The 1,022-nt window shown below is 34.1% G+C and overlaps 1 protein-coding gene across 1 annotated transcript in view; it reads right to left on the reverse strand.

Annotated features, from left to right (window-relative positions):
• Positions 1-229: 229 nt before the first annotated feature.
• The window catches only part of LOC101513509 (uncharacterized), a 6,370-nt gene continuing 5,577 nt past the window's right edge, over positions 230-1,022 (reverse strand). The window contains exon 12 of the mRNA XM_004504289.4: positions 230-636. Coding sequence (XP_004504346.1) covers positions 460-636 — 177 coding nt within the window. The 3' untranslated portion in view covers positions 230-459. The remainder of the gene's footprint in view (positions 637-1,022) is intronic.

The following is a 1,022-nucleotide window of genomic DNA, read 5'->3' on the forward strand; positions in this document are numbered from 1 at the left end:
TTTTGATAATCCAACGATTTAATAGATCAATCTTAACTATTGCACAAACCAAAATCCCAAAATAAAAGTGAGAATGAAACATCCCAAAATCCTCACCCTAGAAAAAAAATGTCTCCAAGTGACTACATGTTTTCTTGGCAATAACTTGATCCTTGGAATAATATTTGTTCCTTCATATTTCTACCTATAATTTTAGATAACATGAAACTAACACCTCCAAAAAAATTGCTTAAATTCAATATCCGGGCCAAGTAGGCCGTGCATTAGATATAAGATTCTCAAATCTCAAGTGATGAAAACAGCTTTTTATAATAAACCACAAAAAGTTATGGCACAGACAACTATCTCTGAATCCCTCCAAGCTATGAAAAATAACAGTTTCATGAACAAATGACCGAACTTGAGCTTGAAACATCAAACTATAATTGTCAAGCCTTTACATTATTACAACTGCATCAACTAAAGAACTCCAAAAAAGGGATTCTTTATTGCAGAGTCTAGTTCTGATCCAGCTGAATTCAGGACTGGTATCTCAACCTTGTTCCTAGGCAAAAACAAAACCTCACCACTGTCGATCTTCTCAAACCCACAGATTTCGAGGAATTCAATGCCTCCTTTCAAAGCACCAACTCTTTCCTGTTAAACACAACACAGAGAGTTTACTAACATACCTTATTCAAATGATTTAGATGCATGTAAATATTGATAACTGATAAACATCTTTCCCTGAACGTAGTTTTAGACAATAGAAATATTATACTGTATACAATTGAACGTTAGTTATGTTACAATGACTAAAGGTTGGATATATGCAAGCCAAAATTCTTGAAACTTATAAATCAGATGGTACAACTTGAGTCCATGTGGTGGATGCAGAATTCTACCTAAGCGCCACAATAATTTGATGACTCAAAGGTCCCAACCTCTTTTATAGTGTCCATCCCGAATTTCAGAGTTTCAGTCAGACTTAATCTTTTTTTTTCTCTTTTTTATGGTGACCAAGCTGCTTTTTTTCTTTCCCT

The sequence above is a fragment of the Cicer arietinum genome, chromosome 6 (assembly GCF_000331145.2).
Source record: "Cicer arietinum cultivar CDC Frontier isolate Library 1 chromosome 6, Cicar.CDCFrontier_v2.0, whole genome shotgun sequence".
Classification (NCBI taxonomy): Eukaryota; Viridiplantae; Streptophyta; class Magnoliopsida; order Fabales; family Fabaceae; genus Cicer; species Cicer arietinum.